The sequence below is a fragment of the Drosophila gunungcola genome, chromosome 3R, assembly GCF_025200985.1.
Source record: "Drosophila gunungcola strain Sukarami chromosome 3R, Dgunungcola_SK_2, whole genome shotgun sequence".
Classification (NCBI taxonomy): Eukaryota; Metazoa; Arthropoda; class Insecta; order Diptera; family Drosophilidae; genus Drosophila; species Drosophila gunungcola.
The window spans coordinates 29,213,455-29,231,303 of record NC_069139.1 but is presented as its reverse complement, the minus strand read 5'-3'; the positions used below and the strand labels follow the sequence as shown (position 1 = coordinate 29,231,303).

Genomic DNA, 17,849 nt, shown 5'->3' with positions numbered 1-17,849 from the left:
GTATTATTTAATGCAAGTATTAAGCCTTGATCTTGCACTAAAAATTGTATTCGATTCAAAACACAATTTATTTTATTTATTGAGAGCTATTAGCCTAGAGCGGCAGGTTAAAGAACTTATAATTATTCCGCTAGTCATAAGAGGTATATCATTAAATATTAATATACCAGTTGGCACATCATTTCATAAAATAACTACATACTTAACATTATGGTTTATTTATTTATAAGATCTTTATATATATTCAAATTTACTAATTAACTAGCAACTTAACGTTATATTATAAATGTTAATATTATTTTTTGGAATTATTATTTTTTTTTATTTTACAATAGAAATACTACATAAAACAAAAGTTCATTTATTTCTGCAACTAATCGTAAAAATAAGGAAATGGTAAAACAAATAAACAAATAAATAGATAAAATTAAAATTTAAGAGTCTTACGAATCATAAATTGCCTTGAGTTCAGTTAAGAGCATCAACATCATATACAGAGTGTTGCAAGGGAAATTTGAAAAGCCAACTCCTCGCTAAAAATAATAAGGCATACTTGCCAAATAAACAAGTTCCACGATAAAGTACACATGCATTTTAACACTCCCTTAGCGAAGCTGTGAACATTGAGCAACAACCTTAAAAGGTCGTTTTTCCATTATGTTGAAAAGTAATTCAGCAAATTCGGTGGGTAAAGGCAAAGCCGAGAGACCGGCCAAAGTGTCAAATCATTGTAGAAGTATCTAAGAAGCCATCTAGTCTATATTTAACCCCAAACTATCCATCACAGAAGCATGGATGGTGGGCCCTCGTGCAATCGCAGGCGCTGCCTTTGCCTTTTGTGAATTGAAAAGCCATTTAACTCCCGTTAATTTTAACGCCCGTTTTCTATGCCAGCCCAGTTAGGTTGCCACACAGCCGCCGAGCCGAAAACAAAAGCGAGAAGCAGCCGAAATACGTATTGCAAGCGATAATTATTGCCTACAGGCCCCCCAAAAACGTCTCCGGACAACCCCCGAAAGAGGCCCCCGAAAGAGGCCCCCGAAAAAGAGCAGAAGCCGCCGTGGCCCAGTCGTGTAGATGATTGAAAAGCGAAGAAGATTTGCATAGAAACGTGCGATTTGCGCCATGGCTAGGGGCCCGATCGTCTCGGTCGCAGTCATGCTGGGCCACCAAAAGTATCTGGCAGATACGAAAAGCGATACACCCACATACACGGCACTGTGTCAACGTGCTCGCAGCCTGAGAACGGCACTCGCTGCCTTCAATTACTCATCCATTCATGGCGTCATTCATTCAGCTTTCGGCTGAAGCCGACGAAGCAGCCACAATTTGCAGATTTAATTGTTCACTTTTTTGGGAATCTCTGGCTGATATGTAGGCGCGGCATGTGCTTTTCCTTTTTGTTTAATTTCCTCACATTCTGGGCCCTTTTTCACGCGAGAACTCGCTAAAATCATGTTAAATGTTTTTTTCGAGGCTGATTTTTTAAAATTTTTTTGGAGCGCCGACATACATTTGTCTAGATCAATCGTGGAGATAGCCCCGTGATTAATGCTCAGAGGTTATGCTTTTCGGTGGCTTTGATAAATGTTTCTTTTGAAACAGAATTTATTCAACATTTTTTAAATATAATCGTCATGTTTCGAAATCCTTGAAACGTTCTCAGGCTTTCCTAACACACACAGCATCGGTATTTCATTTGATCATTGGTGTCAGGGACATATGGATATTACAAAGAAGTCATCCTAGCAAATTAAACTTGTATTTTTATATATTTTAACGAACTAAAGACTGGGTTTGATTAAATAAATTGTTCCTTTAACAGAAATAATTGTTCAATCTAAAAAATCGACAGCAACCGCAAAATCACTGGATTCGAAAGCAGTTTATGACAATTTATGTTTTTTCTTTAACCATCCCAAAGACGTAATCTTTTGTTTAATCCACAAATAAATTAAAGCGAATCAGCCAAACAATAAGGTTAGTTAACTAACCTGTTGGACCGAACAGAACTCTACATTTATCCGTATGAAGTGCATCATCAACCCGGAATGTTAGCCAAACAAGATAAGCGGGGAAAAGTGATGTTAATGGCTGAAATCTAAAATCCCGAGCTTGTCCGCGCATTTGCTGCCCAATTTATCACCCCTGACTGCTGAACAAACGAAAGTGATATCTTAGCATTCGAAGCTAGTAGACAATTGTGTGCTAATGATTAAAGACAGCGGGTTGGCCACCAAAGAAGCGAGTGCATGGGTACCCATTGCCTGGGCTGTGTCAGAGTACCAGACTGGCTTATAATATGGTCACGGCTTGCTGTGCATGGCAGCCAGATGCAAATGACACAGAAAAAATTTGATATTTTTTATTGGGCATTTACAAACGGCACAGCAAACCGCAGGGCATGACCTCCGACCGTGCAGAGTCCCAGCCACGAAACCCGACGACGACGACGACGAAGACGACGACGGAGTCTTCCAAAAGGAATCACGATGGGGCCGTTTTGGTGCATTAAAATGCAACTGAGATTTATGTAAGCCGCGGCCGCGAGTTGGCGAGCTGGTAGCACAGGAACCCCTCATTATCGATCGATATAAGCGGTCGGACGGGACAGTCGATGAGATACTGAGTGGCTGAGCGGCTGAGCGGGGCCAGGAACCACGGATAATAACTTGATCACTGGCACAGGAAAATCATTTATTGTGACACGATCGCCGATCGGGCCCCGATAAACCGATGCTTGGCTCGGGGAGAGATTCTCCCCCACTCAGCATTAGCTTGTTGTCATGCTGCTTGATTGCCCTGCTGGCTTTTTTGATAATATCGCTGTGGTACCTAATTGCTGAGAGATAAAATGTACACGGTTTCCGCGAATTTCATGACTTTGTTGTGTGTGTGTCCAAGTAATTCGCTACCATAATCCCCATGAGTAGAGCATTTCCTTATCCACTTTGTTGTCATTTGTGTTATGAGTGAACATAAGATAAAAGTTAATTTCATTTGTTTTCGCAATATATCTCTTAATGGGTTACACCACCCTGATGGGCCCGAAAGCAGACACAAAAATTAAATCAGCGAGATTAAAAAACATTTTAAGCACGTATTAACTAGGTACTTAGTAAATCCTTAGTAAAAACGGATAATTTCTATAAATTATAAATTAATATTTGCTAGAAAGGGCTTTTAATAGACAAGTCTTAAATCAGATTTGAATTTCAACCATGTTTTTTCAATATTTGTAATAATAAGTTTTGGTGTATATATCTACTTTGTCTTAACAATCAAGCTAAACAATAAATTCTACGATGATCAAGATTGTTCCTAACTTAAGGGTCCAGCAGCCCCTTTGGCTTTATGTGTTATCTACAGTATACGTAGAATAGAATGACTCTTGGTATCTGTGGCAAACGCACACGCTGGCAGTTGATTTCCACCTTGGCATGTGGGTGAGAAGTTGGAGGTTCAATCAACCAACCACTAATCCGCGATACTTAACCCCAGGCTGCATTATGTCGTTAACTCATGGAATATCCCTGGGATGGTTCTCGCCCACTCTGCCCATCCTCGAATCGGACCAGAGTCCAATTGGCGACCCAGTTCAAATACACGAGGTGATGTGGTAAGTCGACATTGAAAATGGTACGTTTACGGTTTTATAATTCCCTTTATGACCTGACAGGATCGGTTCCATGCTTGCAGTTGGCTCAATTCTTAGCAATATGATTATTTGGTTTCCGATTGGATTTTTTGGAATAAAGAAGTGCATGTATTTCTTGGCCTTGCCCAATATGGTAGATAAGATGCCTCCTCATTATTAGCGTATTCCCTGAAACTCAGCCCCAAAGGATTTCTCTTTTTAAATGCAGGTAAACTGGATCCTAATCTACGTAGCAAACAACTCGGCTTATCTATATATCGCTCGTGTTCTTTTGGGAGCATCTGGTGGCAGTCTTGTCGTTTGCTTTCCCATTTTCATTGCGGAAATTGCTGATAAAAGGTATGCTATCCCAAGAATCAACTATAACAGTGACGAAAAGACGAAATTATGCTGTGAAATAAATCAGAATAGACATTTATAAGTATGAGCGCTCTAACCTTCAAGCTAGTGTGGAAGCTTGCGAAGAATAACAGTAACCATCTTTTTAAGTATTAATATTTTAGTCTTTTCAAATATGTAGCTATTTGTTCATAGTTACTCAACAGTTACTAGCAGTCAGTGTTGGAAAAGGTAATAGTTTTTGGATCTCGGTAAGGTACAAGATATTTGTGAAAATAAGTACTTAGGTAAGGTAAAAGGTACACAATTTGTCAAGTATCTAGGTAGGGTAAAAGGTACAAAAAAGTAAAAAATAAAAACATTTAAAACAAAATTTTTTTAATGTAACCATTTTTATGTCAATTTTTTCTTCACGAAGTTGTAGTTGAATTATGATATTGTGAAGTATTTAAGTCTGGTTATAGAAACATGTAAAAAGAAATATCTTATATCTTGCATATGCGGTGGAATGATTGTACCTAGGTACAAGTATCTGGGTTCACCGCAACACTGCTTACAGTAGAAAAATGAAGAACAAAATATCTACGCAATAGAAGATAAGAACAACACAAATAGATAAGTTGTAAAGTATAAGTAGAAATTTGTGTGGCTACTTCAACATTCAATATAGTACAAAGTACAACCACAAAATACACGGTACCTTAATCTTAAAAAATCATTTGCTGTTCAAGCAACGAAAATTGTTTCTGTATATACAATTTCTAGTCAGTTTATGTTTCCAACAATATGGTATATTAAAATTATATTAAAATAATCATATGGCGGTCTTCGCATTTTACAATTGTTAACGAATTAAGTCTAGTTAGCATTTAAATAATATTTACCATTGTTTCTTCAAGCGTTCGTGGAACTTTAACGTCGTTCTTCATGCTGACTCTTTGCGGCGGCATAACAGTAGGATTTTTGTTGGTTGTCCACACCTCCTATCATGTGCTGCCCTGCATCGTCATTGTCCTGCCCATTCTCTATGTGATCCTCATCATTCCACTTCCCGAGCCTCCACAAGATCTGCTGCGACGGGGCCACGACGAAAAGGCCGAGAAGTCGTACTACTTCTACAGGAACTTGACGAGCGACCCGACTAAGCAGAACGAAAACAAAGCGGAGTTTGACAGTTATCGGGAAAGAGTTTTCATCGGGGGCGTTAAGGAAAACATTACTCGCCAGGATTTCTGTAAGTGAGATTTGGATAATGGAAAAAAACGCTCCTTGCTATAGTCATACCCCGAAATTTGCTCAGCACATAAACAGATCAACAGCTCTAGTTGCTAGATTTTAAGACATTTCTCGTTACATGCAGTCAACAAGCAGTCGGTGAAGACGTTTGGGCTGATCGTTGTGCTGCTGGTTTGCAACCAGATGTCGGGCAGCTTTGCCATCTTCAACTATGCGTCGACCATCTTCACCCAGCTCGGCAGCCGGATGGAGCCGAACATGTGTGGCATTGTGATGGGCCTGGTGCAGCTGGGTGGCCTCTTAACCGCCGTGCTCCTGGTGGACCGAGTGGGTCGCCGGTGGCTCCTGATCCCGTCGCTGGCCGGAATGGGTCTGAGTGAGCTGGGCGTGGGCCTGCTGAAGTCCTTTGCCTCGCCGCATTTTCTCCACCACAATGGCTGGATCGGACTGACCCTGATGTGCTTGGTGGCCTACTCGTCGTCCACGGGAATAATCGCCCTGACCTTCGTCATCATCGTTGAGCTGCTGCCAGCCAAGGTAAGCTGTGGCTTGGGGGTCAAAGGTCTGGCTAAGGCTAAGGGTCACCGTCCCGCAGATACGCGCCACTGGCACCTCCATCAGCATGTGCGGACTCAGTTGCTCGGTATTCGCGGCGCTCATGACCTATCCCGTCATGATCGACAGGTACGGAATTGATGCCACAATGTACATGGCGGCGGCTTTCTGCCTTTTGGGAGTAGTAGTGATGGGCCTATTCTTGCCTGAGACCAAGGGAAGGAGTATGACTAACTAGTGAGTTAATGTCAGCTCAGCGCTTAATGTAGACTCTACGATGTTTGGATAAGAGAAAAAACGTTTCGGGCCATCAGTTTGTTTGGAAAACGATAAATATATCTTAAAAGTCACCAAGTAATAAAAGGAAAAGCTCGATTAGCTACGAAAAAAAAAACACTCTTCCAACTTAATTGGTGTCATAATCTTCAACCTACTGTTACCTTTTTGCTGACAAATGCATGAAATTGAGATAGCTACAGCCTGTTCTACGATATCCCTCTGGATAGAAAACATATTTACCTAAAAGTGAAAACTATAAAAATATTCCAAAAAGTGTAAGTGCAAAATACGTTAGTAAAAATGATTTCTTTTTACAATCTTTTGTTAGCAATGTATTTTTTTATCTTTTCTTAATATTGTCACCTAAGTCATGCAATGCTCTTTAAATTTACATAGTCCTATTGCTTCCATCCAACAAGTCCAAACAAAAACATTAAGTTTTTTATAAGACATTTTTTGCAACAAAATTTACAGACTTCTTTCCACAGACCTTTCGAAACCAAAATGAAGTGCATTTATAAGCGGTAAAAACTTAGCGACTACTTAATACTTATCTAATCTGCAACCATTTAATAATCGTCATTATTGTTTACAATCCGAGAAGATTGGGATGTATAATACGTATCTCTACGTGATTTCCACTACAAAAACGTTCGCCATCCAAAGTTAAAGCTCTCAGTAGGCACACGACTGCCCAGCGGTTAGTTCCTAATCCAAAAGCGGATCACTTTTGGAAGTCCCAAGCAATAAGGCAGCCAAAATGACCTTCGATACAAGTCTACCCCAGAAGTTGAGTGTTTTTAGTGCCCGGTACCGATGGCAACTTATTGCCACTATGACGGGTAGGTTTCAGTGCGGTGCTCTGCAGGGACACTTAGTCAAAGCTATAATTCCCAGTGCACATAATGACGCTGACCCATGGAATTGGCGTGGGATGGATGTCGCCCACTCTACGGCTCCTCGGATCGGATAAAAGTCCGCTGGGAGACCCTCTGACCATCACCCAGGCATCCTGGTAAGTTACTATCCATTATCAGGGGAGTATCTGGTGAGATAGGTCCATGTTTCCAGGATTGGATCTCTTATCGGCCTTGGCTCGCTGACTGGCAATATAATCTTTGGACTGCTACTCGATCGTTTGGGCCGTAAACTGTGCATGTATTTCCTGGCCATACCCAATATGGTAGATAACGTTTAACTTGCTTTGAAGGGGTTTCCCAATTGCTTGAGTCACTTCAACGTGTTGTTTTGGATTCGATAGATCTACTGGATCCTTATCTTTGCCGCCCAAGACGTTACGTATCTATATGCTGGACGATTTCTGGCGGGGATGTCGGGAGGCGGCTGCTATGTCGTCTTGCCCATATTCATTTCGGAAATAGCCGATAATAGGTAAGTGGCGCCATCCACGAGGGAGGAATCTCTTAATTGAACATTATTTCAAGTCTTAAGTGCAGCTGATAAGGTCAGACTTTGTGATTATATCGGCACTCGATTGTCTGCCTTAAAACGATTAGATAAAGGTCGGACAATTATTGTATATTTTTAAATGAATTAGTCGGAATCAACAATGATCAACAATTAAATTAGTGAAGCGTTCGATCAGCAAGTGACCTGAATAAGATAATAATTAAAATTAAATTGTTGCAATCGTAAAAAATGAATATGTATGTGAATATATTGAAACAACTGTAACAGCTGAGCAAACTTTTTGCCCGCCAAGTTTTTGTTTGCTTGTTTCATTTTTGGAAAGGAAAAAAGAAACATCTGCCATATGCGGTTAAATAAACTTTTTCGAATTGCATTGAAATTATGTTCATATTTACTAATTTTAAAGTACAACAAGAAAGAAAGCAAACTTCGGCAAGCCGAAGTTCATATACCCTTGCAGCTATTGCAAGAATTAAACATTTTTGAAAACATTAAAATTATGATTTACTTTCGTATATGTTTAAAAACATTGAAGCTATGATGATTTGCAGCTCAATTATTTGATAGTTATTTTATATATTTTTATTATTTCTAAGGGAGCTATATGATATAGACGTCCGATTTTGATAAAATTTAAACCATAATTCTGAAATATTTAACCATTGCTATATGTCGAAGAACTAAACAAAAAATTAAAAAACAGAAAAGTTATAATTTTTTTCATTTATTTTTCCGATTGTTCCTATGAGAGCTATATGATATAGTCGTCCGACTTTGATGAAATTTAATCCGTAAATCGGAAATATTTAACCATTACTAAATGTCGAAGAACTAAACAAAAAATAAAAAACAGAAAAGTTATAATTTTTTTTCATTTATTTTTCCGATTGTTCCTATGGGAGCTATATGCTATAGTCGTCCGATCCGGCTCGTTCCGACTTATATACTACCTGCAATAGAAAGACAACTTTTGGGAAAGTTTCATGCAGATAGCTTTAAAACTGAGAGACTAGTTTGCATATAAACGGACGGACAGACGGACAGACGGACAGACGGACAGACGGACATGGCTAGATCGACTCTACTAGTGATGCTGATCAAGAATATATATACTTTATAGGGTCGGAAACGTCTCCTTCACTGCGTTGCAAACTTCTGACTGAAATTATAATACCCTCTGCAAGGGTATAAATATTTCATTGCCTTAACACCCAGCATAGCATGTTCTTAAGATAAAAAAATTCTTTACCTAACTAAGGTTAATGGTAGTCTAGTATTTTTACCTCGGTTTGGTATAAGGTAATAAATATAATTATCTATCCAATATTACAATTTTAATTTTCATTCAAATTAATGTAAATGGGTAGAGATTTTGCCAGGCACCAAGTGCGTGGAATAAGGTTGTAAAATATTTGCGTGCACGAGGGTTAAAGCTGGGACTGCCATATATCACAAATGAGTTTCAGCACATTTTGTGAATTATTTTTTTGAAGGAACGGAACATTTTTTGTGAAACGATATAAAGACCTTAAAAAAATGTATTGCGTTGCAAGTAACCAAAAAGTAATTAGGAAAAAAGAATAACATTTATTGACATAATAGCTATATAATTTATTCAAAGAAATATTTTCAAGAAATAATAATTATTATTATTATTCCAGCGTTCGCGGAGCTTTGTCGTCCATGGCCATGATGTACGTTGCCATCGGCATGTTGGTGGGCTTCTCATTGGCCTCATATCTCTCGTACTATCTGATGCCGTGTATTATCGTCGCCCTGCCGGTGGTGTTTATGCTGGCAATCAGCGGCTTATCGGAGACACCACAGTATTTGCTGAGGCGCGGCCGCGATGACCAGGCCGAGAAGTCCTTCTACTTCTACAAGAACCTGAAGCCCCCCACTTCATCCGACAGGGAGGCTTCTAGGCATAAAGCCAAAATGGCCAAAATGGAGTTTGACACGTTCCGCCTTCAGGTTCTCAGTGGCGGCGTCACTGAGAGCATTTCTTGGCGAGATTTTGGTGAGTGAGATAAGGAATGTTATATAAACAAAGTTGAATGATCAGCACACTAAGCTAAAGTCTTATCAAGATCAAATTTATCATAGAGAAGTACCGTGCTACTTCTGACCAGTTAATCTTATGGTTATGTATACAATTTAATTTTAACAAATCATTTTACCAACCAGGAAATTCTGGCGCGTTTTGGCTGGCTCGAAGGCAGGGTATTTTGAGCGCCTATTTTTCCTTTATTCCAAAGACACTTTCTTTTCCTTTCTCCAATATATTTAAAACCCTGTACAAAATATTAACAAAACTAAAGCTTTTAACATTCAATTAACTGTAAATACATATTGTGACACCTGCATGGATACCCAACGACCGTTCGTTCCGCTGCGGAGTTATAAACTAATTTCTTAATTTATATTAGTCAAGTAAATGTCTGTAGATGTGTGCAACCTTTTCAGTGCCTGTCTTAATGTTTAGTCTAGTGTGCGTGGGAGTATTGTTAATGTGGAGCATTTCCAGAGTAAACCGCTTGTTGTAATTTTTTTCTTGTTGTAATATGCTGAACGACGCAAAGTCTGTCAAATGTATTTCTTCTATTGAGTTCCGCACAGTGGGCAGCAAGAACCATTTTTTGTATATAACACTTTTCAACGAATATTTATTTATTTTTATATATTAAAACTATAAAGCTATAGCTGCTATAGGCCTTCAGCTCATCGAGTGCTTCATTAGTATATATTTAGGTATTTTACGCTACTTGTTTATACATATATACATTTCCTTGTTTACTTTAATAAACATTATTTAGTTTCAGTGCGCAAAGCTGCCTCTTTGAACCCATTAGACATTACATTTTTTTACGATTATTTCTTATGTACCCTTGCAGTCAACTTACCTACTCTAAAGATATTCGGCCTGATCTTTGTGCTGATCGTCTGCAACCAGCTCTCAGGGAGCTTTGCCCTCTTCAACTACACCTCGCACATCTTCGCCGAGCTGGGCAACAACATGGACCCCAACACCTGCACCATTGTGGTGGGCGCTGCCCAGCTGGTGGGCATCTTCAGTGCCGTGGCCCTGGTGGATCGCCTGGGACGTCGTATCCTGCTGCTCACCTCGATGGGGGGCATGGGCTTGGGGGAGCTGGCCATTGCCCTGCTGAAGTGTTTCGCCTCCGAGGAGTTCCTAAATCAGAATGGCTGGCTGCCCTTGGTCATTATGTGCCTTGTGGCCGCCATTGCGTCGCTGGGCGTCATTCCCCTGATCTTCATCATCATTATTGAGTTGCTGCCAGCCAAGGTGAGTGCTAAGGAAAAAACAATTATTAGCCACACTAACTTATCAAGAAAATAAGGGAAACAAGTTGGTAAAAGTTAAACCATAAGTGAGTCCCAGAACTTGTTTATACATAATCAAAAACAAAAAAGAAAAGAAGCAAACTTCGGCAAGCCGAAGTTTAAATACCCTTGCAGCTATAATGACTTTCAGCTTTATAATTCGATCGTTCCTATGGCAGCTATGTGATACCGTTATCCGATTTGAATAAAATTAAAAGAGTAATTTTAAACTATTAAATTATTACTATGTCAAAAAACGATTTTAAAAAAATGTAATATATAGGAAAGTAAAATTTTTTTGTAACTTTTTTTTTTTAATTTTGGTGGTTTCAATGGGAGCTATATGATACAGTTAGTGGAAAAACATAAAAATAGTTTTGCTCTTACTTAAGTTATTAAGGGAAGGTATTAATAATTCGCTACTTAAGTGCTGTGTTCAAGCATTTAGCTGATCAGGTTTCCTTGTCTTTTTACAGATCCGCTCTATCGGCACCTCCCTGAGCATGGCCACTTTCAGTGCATTTATTTTTGTGGCTCTGAAAATCTACCCCATCATGATCTACGACCAGGGCCTGGCCGCCACCATGTTCATGTCGGCGGGAATGTGCCTCTTTGGATTCATTGTCTTGGGACTGTTTCTGCCGGAGACCAAAGGAAAGCTGATGACGCACTGATGACATCAACTTTGAGTCCAACGGCCACGCCAGATTGTTGCTTTTGTTGCCTTTTCGATGCGAGCCCATTGCATAAGCGGCTGGATCCAAAATACTCCCATGTCAAGAGTACTCACTCAATAGTTTCTGGCACAATGGCGGCAACGGCTCATCCTGAACTCTTGAACTTTATTCAATTTCCGACCATTGCGGTTTGTCCTACGTTATTTCTGTAAAGAGAAATTCAATTTAGTTTTGTTAGGAGAAAGTCTCGGGGCTGTGATCTTGTGATTGATTACCGCGAAATAGTTTATAAATAGACCTAGTTACTCGTAGCTTTTATTTATTTAAGTGTATTAGAATGCGATTGTAAACTTTCTTGCTGAGTGAAATAAAATTTTAGTGTTCTTTAAACCATTTCTGCAGAGTAAGTTTATGAAACAAAGTTTCGAAATTAATCATCGGAAAGGTAAAGAAACTGCATCCGACGAAATTTTTAGGCGACTAGGAATAATATACCAACCTTACATTGGGCGACAAATGCGAAACATAACAATTAATTCTTTTTTTAGAATTTGGCTACGATGTTCAAAAACCATTTGACTTCCATTGGGATTCTACAAAGATATGTGAAGATTCTATAATATTTAAATTTGTTTCCTAAATTTCAGGGTTTGAAGGTTATTAATGTTTAAATGTTTTCAAGAATATTTCATTTTTGCAATAGCTGCAAGGGTATATGAACTTCAGCTTGCCGAAGTTTCTTTCCTTGTTTTATTTTTCAATTTTTTTCAATTATGCAACAAAAAGTGAAAATTTTAATTTTTTACGAAGTTTATAAGGGGCTATAAAATTAGAAAACAAAAAATTCGAAAATCGTATTTGGCCAAACATAGCGGTATGTTTTGTGAACAATTGGAAAACAAGTTATTAAAAAAAACATAAATTATTAAAATCGACCTAGTTATTCTACAAAAAGTCTTACTCGACAGCTAAAAAAAAGCACTACTTTAGGGAATACGCGTTTAAAGGTAAATTACGGTGTATAACTTTATTAAAAAGGTACTTTACTGTTACTGCGAAAAAATGTTATTTTGACAAAATCCGTTTTGCAGCGCTTTCCCACCCATATAGATTAAAATAATGAAAAATAATCGATTTTTTGAAACTGCGAGAGTAGAAGACCGCCTTAAAGGTTTTACAATTAGATTGAATTATATATTGAGTTATTAATTATATTTTTATTTTTTATTTATTTAATATATTTTTGCTTGTTAATTTTTCTCAATTTATGTCGATCAACCTATTAATATATTCTAAACAAGATTGAAGAATAAACTTAAAAAATCTTTTAAAAATCCTGGTAGGCAAACTATGGAAGCGGAAGTAATCATAGCTTCAATGCTTTCAAATGGGTACTCATATAGTTCGAAATTTAGATGTTCACTTTTTCCAAGAGCTGCAAGGGTATATAAACTTTTGCTTCCTTTCTTGTATTAAATAAAACAAAAGCATTATAGCTTAGTTTTAACTTTAAATAACTTTTTAAATAAATCACTCTAAGGCTATATATTTTTTTTCCAATTTCATGCTGCTCGTCAGCTAAGTAAAGTGTATCTCGCCACGATAAGCCTTCGGAGCAACAAGAAAACTCTTTTGCCTACCCGTTTTCCTGCGATTACGCTGCTATGCAGAATTAATGAACTCGCAAAAGCGTAGAAGATAAAGCCAACGAAGGCAAACGCCAGGCAGCCGAAGATCCAAAGAGCCAAACAATGACTCATAAATTCAGCACAATAAAAATTATTTATTTTGCTGCCACGACGGGTACTTTTGGAGCGCTGCAAATGCAGTTTCAGCGCAAATTAAGCGACCGCGATGTGAGCGAGGAGAAAAGAAAATTTGATCTCTGTGACAGGACACACAAATCTCGCTGGATCTCCAGAGACGGTGCCAGCCCAGACAAAGCCAAGTCGGAGCTGGGACGCAAAGTCGCAAAGTCCACAGAGGCACCGTCTAATGCTCACATTTTGAGTGGGGGAGTTTCTTATTTCGGGAGTCCGTCCACAGCCATTTACATTTACATTTACATTTACGTTTACCCGCAGACGTTGCATCAAAATGCAGTTTCATAATTTTCACACGTTTTTCTGTCACTCAAAATGGAAATGGGATCTAGCCGCGCCGCTGACAGGCGGAAATTTGTAACAACGTCGACGTGGCTGTTAGCTGCACTTATTACTTATTGCAGCTAAGTGCAAATGCGGCGGCAGACCGCAATTAGCCGCTGCTGATTAAGTTGATAATCAGTCGGGCCCTGGATGATGGGTCAGCCCTGTATGACTTGTCGGAAGTCGGTGGTCTCCGATCCCGATCCAGATCGAGAAAAGGGGCCTACGAGTGGGCAAACAATCGCGGCTAATGCCAACAATTGCTCATTGTTGCGATTACGAGCATTTGATTTGTGGCCACACGGATGCCAATTGTTTGGCCTGATCGGCTGAATGAAAGCCGGGCCATCGCCAACGCCATCCATTGTCTGCCCTGCATGACTATTAACACGCAATTTTCCATTTGGCCGAAATGTCGTTGCCTGTTGTTGGCCCACAGTAGCACTCCGATTTCGATTTCGATTCCGATTCCACTTCCATAACTCACAATTAGCGCCGAGTGCCACTCACCCAGTGATCTCCATTGATAACCGTACGCTTTTCGGGATGACAACAGCGCAATTGCGAGAGAAATTATTCCTCGATTTATTATTGTGTCATTGCGAATATTGAATTCATTATTGTTCGGCTATTGAGTTGCCATTGTGCCTTTTGGAAGTCGATTTCGGTAATTGTGAAAAATTGGTTTAAATGTTTATGTGCTCTAATTTTGTGAATGGCGAGCCGCGCTTACCGAATTCCGCATTTCTTTTGAGCCCAAATATTATACAATCAGATGGGTGAAGGGCACTCAGGGGGCTTGAATGATTTGGTTCTTTTTCGAGGCGTTTGCATAATAGCTTGTTCTGCTGCTCTTTGCCCTATGCAAACCAAAATAGTGTGGTCAAAAGTTGATTGAACTTTGGCCAAAATAAAAACCTTAATATATGCACAAACACTATTTGCATTTAAAACGTGGTTAAACGAAAAAAATACTTAAATATTCATACACTTTGGCTTACTTCCAAAAAACCTGACTGGCGGTGTGAAAACTTTATGGTAAATAAGGCGGCAAATGAAAACATGTCTGATAGGGTGGCTGACAGCAGAAGCTACCTGAAAACAGCTGGAAAGCTCATGATTAATTGAAAGGTCAAGTGGCGAGTGGAGTGCGTGAAGCGGTGTCGAGATAAATATATTCAGATATAAAGACATCAATGCTGAAGAGTTGCATTCTTATTATTTGAGACCGTCTTGAACATACACTCAACTAATTGTCATGGCCTTGTAAGGCAAAAGTAATTGTCAAGGGATCAGAAATTAAAAAACAGCCATTTATAAATGCATGTCAAAAATAATTAAACACGAAGAACAGGGAAAAAATTAGCTCTTCCTGTCAGAAAAGCATTTATAAAACGTCTGCCAATAAAATAATTAATAAGAGTACCTGTGTCTACGCCAGCATCGGCATCAGCATCAGCGTCTTAAAAAGGTCATTAAATCAACCTCAACTGGCGGTTGCCAAGACAAAGCCATCATTCTTTACAAAAAGTGTTGGCCTGGCCTTTAAACATGAATTATAAATTTATGTTAGAACATTAATTTAATGCCTCCGCCACTTGAACGAAATTTCGCCACATCAAAGATTTATGAAATCCAACGAGACCTGGCATAAAATTAGCCACGATCATCAGCAGCTCAAAGAATGGTCAAGTGTGTGGATAGGATGCGAGGGCAAAAACACCATTTGGCCACTATTCGGGCCCGACAAAGAAGGCTAGACCTTTCTATTTTCTATAATGCTAATTTATGTTGCCCACGACAGCTTTATTTCTATAATTATTATGTAAGACCGCGTGGCCACCAATCATGCAGCTAAAGAAAGAAACCCATTAATAAGGAATTAACTCTTTTCTTATCCAAACCTAAAAGCAGAATATGACGCAAGTTTTGGGATCTAAAGATTACACAACATCTGACCCTGAATGTGAGGCCGTTGTTTTTGGGTAGTTCTGTTGCTTAGGTAAAAGTAAAATAAACGTACTTTCTCACGTATGGTGATTGATGAGAACATTTCTAAAGAGTTGCTGGTGAAAGTTGAAGAAGAAAATTTCAAGAAAGTGAGCTTAAGCTATACTAAAACACGAAGTTGAAAGAAATATAAGTTCAAATCAAATGTTTTAACAAATTAAGAGCATTGGTAAAAGTAACAAAAACTTTAAAAAAATTTTCAATTAACCAGAAAATAAGACTCCCATTTCCCCAAGATGTTAGATGAACGTCAGTGTTAACTGATTGACAGGTGTTTGCTCAAATAATTTGCTTAACATATTTCCTATTTGCTATCCACCAGTTGACAGCGCAAATTTGCTTTAAATGGACTACACAATGTAATGTTGTGGAAGTACTTTAAAGCCACTGGAAGGTTCTTGAATATGGCCCACTGACATCATTGACATGGATTGGAGCAATTATGTTGGGAGCCCCAGTGTCGTTGTGCATGCTGCTCCGTCGACAGTGGCAAGTTGTTGTAAATTTGGTTATAAAACAAACACAAATGACATTATTCGCACGAAGGCAGGACGGCAACTTTGGCGGGCTGCCGTTGCAGCTGTTGCAGCACGACTTTCCTTGGCTTCTTCGCAGCAACTGCCGCAGTAACTGCCGCAGCAACTGCAATGGCAACTGCAACGGCAACAATCAATTCGACAGCAACGACGACATTTGCGCAGGCGCAGGCACCTTTGTTGCGCTTCAACTTCCGGAAATCACGCTGCTTGCTGTAATAATGTTTTAGCTTTTCTTGGGCTTGTGTTTTTTTTTGCGGAGGAATGGGTCAGGTCGGCGTGGTAAACGAAATGTGCACGCGAGCGAAATTACAAAATGCGCACAGTTAACGTAAAATTTGTTTGCCAAAAGTTGTTAAATTTTTTCAATTATGCAAAAGTTAAATTTTAACACAATCTTGTGGCGGCGGTGGGTGAAATGAAGACATGAAGGCACGAAGACGATAGCCGAAACTAGTTGCTAGTTACAATCCATCGAAATGGGTTATGAAACTGGCCAGGCATTCACCTCCTCAAAAGGCAAAATTTAGTTTCGGTTTTAAGGGAACGGAGAAGGCCCGATCATGGTAAAAGATACATCTTAAAAATGTATAAGGTTTCAATATAACATGTTTTAAGAAGTTCCCTGAACATTATTAAAAAAAATATAATAGGTCTAAATAGCAGTAAAATATAATAGGTCTAATAGCAGTAAGCAAAACCTATACTTTTACCATTCATAAATGTAGTTCAGGTAAAATCAGATGAAAAAAAAAACATTTATTGCTAACGGTAAGTTCTAATTATATTTTTTTTTGCTTGTTAAAAAAATGCCAATAAAAGCTATCACATTTCGAAATAAATAAATATATCATGTGATCTTTACAAAAAAGATCTAGAGATATTTAGATCTATCTTCCCCTAAAAAAGTGTTTGCTTGGTTAAAAATTGCATTTAATTTACGATTAACATAAGTTTTGTAGACAAAAATGTTTATGCAATATAATTCAATTTATAAATTTTCACTCGTTTTTGAATAAGATTTTTCTGTTGTTTTTATCAGCAAAAATTTTTTCAAAGGTAAACATTTTTAGGTTAATTAAAGAATTTTTCTTTTTTTTGTGTTATTTAAATTTTAACTTTATAAATTACTTATCAAAAGTAAAAAATATATTATTTTTTCCAGTCTGATTCGCGTTTAGAAAATTTTTCGACAAAAAGGCTTTGAGCCTATACCTTAAGGTCTACAAAAGAGTTTAAAAAATGAACATAAAATTTTAATGGTCCTAAGAGATATAGCTGTTATAAAAATTTTACGCGACTTAAGCCAGGGAACTATTTTGAATCTGAAGTCCAAGCTGCTTTTACATTTTTTGTGTTTTATTTATTAATTAATGACTATACAAAAATAAATGAATTACAAAATTTATATATTAATGTTCAAAAATCCGTATACTTTACAGCAAACAGTAAACAATATAATGCTGTGTGCATTAATTTTAGTTTCTGTTTATGGTTTAGATAACATTAATTCCCAGAATATCTGCTTTGCCAAATTTGCCCATATGTACTCACTCAAATACAGTAGGGATCATTTCTGTTGATAGCGAACTAAAATCGTAAGACTAATGGGAATTTAATTGATTGTCAACAAATT

General features: G+C 38.3%; 2 protein-coding genes and 1 long non-coding RNA gene across 6 annotated transcripts; all 3 read left to right on the top strand.

Annotated features, from left to right (window-relative positions):
• Positions 1 to 3,235: 3,235 nt before the first annotated feature.
• Positions 3,236 to 6,807, top strand: LOC128266143 (facilitated trehalose transporter Tret1). 4 transcript variants are annotated; one of them, XM_053002442.1, is made up of 9 exons: positions 3,236 to 3,442; positions 3,502 to 3,619; positions 3,680 to 3,791; positions 3,867 to 3,997; positions 4,897 to 5,231; positions 5,358 to 5,770; positions 5,829 to 6,025; positions 6,556 to 6,591; positions 6,672 to 6,709. In XM_053002442.1, coding segments are annotated over exons 1-8 (1,365 nt in total). In that variant the 5' UTR covers positions 3,236 to 3,384; the 3' UTR covers positions 6,557 to 6,591; positions 6,672 to 6,709. The 4 variants fall into 4 exon arrangements, with proteins under 4 accessions (XP_052858402.1, XP_052858401.1, XP_052858399.1 ...); XM_053002441.1 differs by lacking the exon at positions 6,556 to 6,591 and having other exon boundaries at positions 6,672 to 6,807; XM_053002439.1 differs by lacking the exons at positions 6,556 to 6,591; positions 6,672 to 6,709 and having other exon boundaries at positions 3,237 to 3,442; positions 5,829 to 6,032.
• On the top strand, positions 6,768 to 11,914 carry LOC128266142 (facilitated trehalose transporter Tret1). Its single transcript, XM_053002438.1, has 7 exons — positions 6,768 to 6,909; positions 6,965 to 7,082; positions 7,139 to 7,250; positions 7,329 to 7,459; positions 9,160 to 9,518; positions 10,393 to 10,805; positions 11,320 to 11,914. The coding sequence occupies exons 1-7, from the start codon at positions 6,828 to 6,830 to the stop codon at positions 11,515 to 11,517; spliced, it is 1,413 nt and encodes a 470-aa protein (XP_052858398.1). The 5' UTR covers positions 6,768 to 6,827; the 3' UTR covers positions 11,518 to 11,914.
• Positions 11,915 to 14,100: 2,186 nt separating this feature from the next.
• On the top strand, positions 14,101 to 16,766 carry LOC128252774 (uncharacterized). The gene is made up of 3 exons (XR_008267338.1): positions 14,101 to 14,334; positions 16,000 to 16,170; positions 16,228 to 16,766. It is a non-coding gene; the product is annotated as an uncharacterized LOC128252774 (long non-coding RNA).
• The last annotated feature ends 1,083 nt before the right edge of the window (positions 16,767 to 17,849 follow it).

What these genes read in the sequence shown, in the direction of transcription:
- LOC128266143 (XM_053002441.1), top strand. Translation starts at nt 3,385, where the DNA reads ATGACTCTTGGTATCTGTGGCAAACGCACACGCTGGCAGTTGATTTCC. An exon ending in GTTGATTTCCACCTTGGCAT is followed by an intron (nt 3,443 to 3,501) that starts GTGGGTGAGAAG and finishes ACTTAACCCCAG; the next exon opens with GCTGCATTATGTCGTTAACT. An exon ending in CAAATACACGAGGTGATGTG is followed by an intron (nt 3,620 to 3,679) that starts GTAAGTCGACAT and finishes ATGACCTGACAG; the next exon opens with GATCGGTTCCATGCTTGCAG.
- LOC128266142 (XM_053002438.1), top strand. Translation starts at nt 6,828, where the DNA reads ATGACCTTCGATACAAGTCTACCCCAGAAGTTGAGTGTTTTTAGTGCC. An exon ending in CATTTCTTGGCGAGATTTTG is followed by an intron (nt 9,519 to 10,392) that starts GTGAGTGAGATA and finishes GTACCCTTGCAG; the next exon opens with TCAACTTACCTACTCTAAAG. An exon ending in TTGAGTTGCTGCCAGCCAAG is followed by an intron (nt 10,806 to 11,319) that starts GTGAGTGCTAAG and finishes GTCTTTTTACAG; the next exon opens with ATCCGCTCTATCGGCACCTC.